Consider the following 3,436-nt stretch of genomic DNA (forward strand, 5'->3'; position numbering starts at 1 on the left):
CAGTTAAATGTACATAATAAATACTTTAAATCAGATGACAATGTAGCTGACACTGTGTTTATTAGTGTGTGGTCAACCACAAATCTTCATACTGTCATCCATAGATGAGGTCTTTATACAAATGATGAAAGGTAATGAAAGAAACTGTTTAATTGATATGAAATGATTGAATTATATGAAATATTATGGCTTTGTCTGCCAGTGTTTTTCTGTAAACTACTTTGAACTGCTGGCAGTCACTGAAAGGCAAGATTCTTTTGAAGGAACATTTGAAGGAATATTAAGTCAGTATTAACTCATTACGGTTTACATTTTCGATTTTAAAGGGTCTCCGAAATTACAATGAAAGAGGAAACAAGAAAAATGACCACTCCAGGCGATAAGAGAGATTCAGGAGATCAAGGTAAGTAAAATAATAAAATCAAATCCTGGTAAAATACAAATCCTAGAAATGTTGACACTGTGTGAATCATTTTTAGAGCAACTGAATCATATGTTTGATTGAAAATAGCTTTAATACAAGATGTCTAATCAAAGAAAGGTTACCGGTCTTTTGGTAAAATAATGTAATAAGTTTATTCTTGGACTCAACAGTAAAAACAGACCAACAAGTGTCATCAAGATCTAAGACTTAGTGAACCTAGAATCAATTCGCACTGGTCAGTTTTTTTATCCCAAGAATAAACTTGTGATAATTTAAGCAAAAGCAATTTCAAATTCTTTGCCATCAAACTGCTTCCAGTCCTGATGTCGGGGACTCTTTTTCACCACTGTGTTGTTGTCGTTTATAGATTGTAAGAGCAGGACTGCTAAAAGAAAGGCCAGTCCTGAAAAGACGACCCCAATAAAAAGGAGGAGGGTCGCTGACCAGGCTGGTCCTTCCACCAGCGCAGATGTGGTCAAAGGAGTGAAACGCAAGGTTGTGCAAGATGAAGAGGGCACAACAAAGAAAGCAAAGAGGGCTAAACTGCTTGATCATATGAGCGGTGACAAGGAGCAAGCATCCTCCTCGTTGGACTCTGGTAAAGGTAGGCTAATTAGTTGAATAAAGGGGTAGATTAAGTGTGGTTGCTAGGTTTAAGATGTTGGTGTTTAGTGTTTGTGTCTATCATCCAGTGAGCTGATGTGCTTTTGGTGTTTTCCACATCTCCAGACTTGAACAACAAACAGGTGTGTGCAAAAAATGGCAAAAGAAAGGCCACGGGAGACAACAGAGAGCCACCCAAGAAAAAAAAAAGGAATGTGGACCAGGGCAAAAAATCAGTGGCAGACCAAAAACGTAAGTAGCAAGCAGCTTGGGTTTTATATTCAGGGGAAGGGCAGAAGGAACATTTAGGCTACAGAGGAGAGTAATTTGTGTCACAGCTGTAATAAAACAAGATTTGCTGTTTTGTCTGTTCAGGTGAATTCCAAGCCAGATATGTGGAGGAGCACCAGCTCGGAGAAGGAGGCTGCGGAGCAGTGTTTGCGGGCTACCGGATAGAAGATCGTTTTCCAGTAAGTGTTCAGATGATGGTAGTAAGACAGGCAGTAACGCAGATAATGGATAATATCGTAAACTGAGACGTCTGCTGTGTTTCCACCTTTCATTATGTCATACTGAGGAAATGCTCACCAATGCTCTGTGTCTTCTAGGTTGCCATCAAACACATTCCCAAAAATAAAGTCTACTGCAAAGTGGCGGTAAGCGTCCAACGCTTGAATCAGTTTTACATTACTGGATTGAATGCGGCGTTCCTCATCATCCACTTTGTTGTAATATTTCAGGATGAAAGCGGGAAGAAGCTCTCGGTGGAAGTGGCCATTATGCTTAAACTTGCAGGTGAAGCAGAAGGGTCAGTGGGAATATCAGCACCTGTGTCCTTGCTGGAGTGGTTCGACCTTGGCAAAGAGCTGATCCTGGTGCTGGAGAGACCTGTCCCCGCTGTGGACCTGCAAAAATACAAAGCAGAAAATGGAAGGACTTTACCAGAGGACAAGGCCAAGGTAGGTTGACTGGGAGAGCCTTGGACTGTACAGCATTCAATCAAGGCAGAAAAGCATTAACTCATTATTGTGTTTTTCATCTTTTCCAGGTCATTCTGAAGCAACTAGTTGATGCTGTAAAGGAACTTGAGGATAAACACATCTTTCATCGGGACATCAAGGGAGAAAACATTCTGATTGAGACCGGCTCAGATGTGCCTCGAGTTCGCATCATCGACTTTGGACTGAGCTGCTTTGTTTAAACGGCGATCTCTGTATCGCGTCTTCTATGGTAACATATTCTGCTCCTGCTTTTCACAGATGTAACAATTTATGTCTTTTGTTTTAGGAGAAATTGTAATTGTGTCTGTTTGTTAGGCACTCCTCTTCACACCCCTCCCGAGTGGTACAGGAGGAGCTGCTACAGGTGTGGACCCACCACGGTGTGGCAAATGGGAGTGGTGTTGTATGAAGCGCTTCATGCACGGGACTTCAGTACCGAGAGGTTCCTCGCAAAGAAACTGAGCATCAAAAAGCGTCTGTCCACAGGTAAGAAAACTTCACACTTCCAGATTCACTGATGCCTTGGATCACTAGAACTATCATCTTCATCTTTTTGATCTTTTCTTTCTTTCAAGATTGCCGGAATTTCTTGGAGGCATGTTTAACTACAGCCCCGGAGAAGCGCCCAACACTGGAGGAGCTCCAGCTTCACCCCTGGCTAAGATAACACACACAAACACACAATTCACACCTTATCATGCAAGTGTGATACATTGTAGTAACTTCCTTTCTTTTTTCTGTTGGACAGGAATAGATAGGATGGGTCGATCTTAAAAAATAAATAAATAAAAATGTAGCTTTTTTGGAGCTCCTGTAACCCCCCCAGCCATCCCAGGAAAGGGGATCTCTCTTTGAATGGGCTTTCCCGAGGTTTCTTCCCATCGATCTGGCCCCCTGGGGAGTTTTTCCTCGTCTTCATAGAGAGCTTGGGCTGGGTCAGGAGCTCCATCAAAACTGTCTTTATTTGATGACTTCAATGTCATCAAATAAAGATGTGTTTTACTTAAAGTAAAATTTGATCAAAATAAAACTTGTTTAATTCATCTTTGCTGAGGATTCTCCTTCATTACTATTTTGTTTTGTTTTGTTTTTTTTGTTTTGTTTTTACCCATGGTGCATTTTGACAAATAAGAAAACTGAATCAGGTTAAAGTGTGCACAAAGACAGTCACACTGCAAATGATCTGAAGACTTGCATCTGTTGCTCTAACCCCCAACTAGTTTAGACAGACTTCCTGGTTCTACCAGAGGTTTTTTCCTTCAAGAAGGGAGTTTTTCCTTCCCACTGTTGCTGAGTGTTTGCTCATAGTGGGTTGTAAAAGCATAAAAGTTAATAAGAGGCATTCAAAACAGAGTTATCACAGAGGGAACTATATAGCTTAAATGTACAATTTCTACAGGACGAATTA

The 3,436-nt window shown here is 41.0% G+C and overlaps 1 protein-coding gene across 1 annotated transcript; it reads left to right on the forward strand.

The window, feature by feature from the left end:
- Positions 1–273: 273 nt before the first annotated feature.
- LOC120735539 (serine/threonine-protein kinase pim-1-like) lies at positions 274–3,065 on the forward strand. The gene is made up of 9 exons (XM_040034930.1): positions 274–403; positions 792–1,028; positions 1,154–1,279; positions 1,403–1,497; positions 1,636–1,683; positions 1,768–1,986; positions 2,076–2,257; positions 2,344–2,514; positions 2,604–3,065. The coding sequence occupies exons 1-7, from the start codon at positions 343–345 to the stop codon at positions 2,226–2,228; spliced, it is 939 nt and encodes a 312-aa protein (XP_039890864.1). The 5' UTR covers positions 274–342; the 3' UTR covers positions 2,229–2,257; positions 2,344–2,514; positions 2,604–3,065.
- Positions 3,066–3,436: the final 371 nt, after the last annotated feature.

The sequence above is a fragment of the Simochromis diagramma genome, unplaced genomic scaffold (assembly GCF_900408965.1).
Source record: "Simochromis diagramma unplaced genomic scaffold, fSimDia1.1 OVJJ01000816.1, whole genome shotgun sequence".
In the NCBI taxonomy this organism is placed as follows: Eukaryota; Metazoa; Chordata; class Actinopteri; order Cichliformes; family Cichlidae; genus Simochromis; species Simochromis diagramma.

Bases quoted from the DNA above. Each gene is read 5' to 3' on its own strand.
- LOC120735539 (XM_040034930.1), top strand. From the start codon at position 343: ATGAAAGAGGAAACAAGAAAAATGACCACTCCAGGCGATAAGAGAGAT. The intron at 1,498-1,635 runs GTAAGTGTTCAG...TGTGTCTTCTAG, and splicing joins GGATAGAAGATCGTTTTCCA to GTTGCCATCAAACACATTCC. The intron at 1,684-1,767 runs GTAAGCGTCCAA...GTAATATTTCAG, and splicing joins AAGTCTACTGCAAAGTGGCG to GATGAAAGCGGGAAGAAGCT.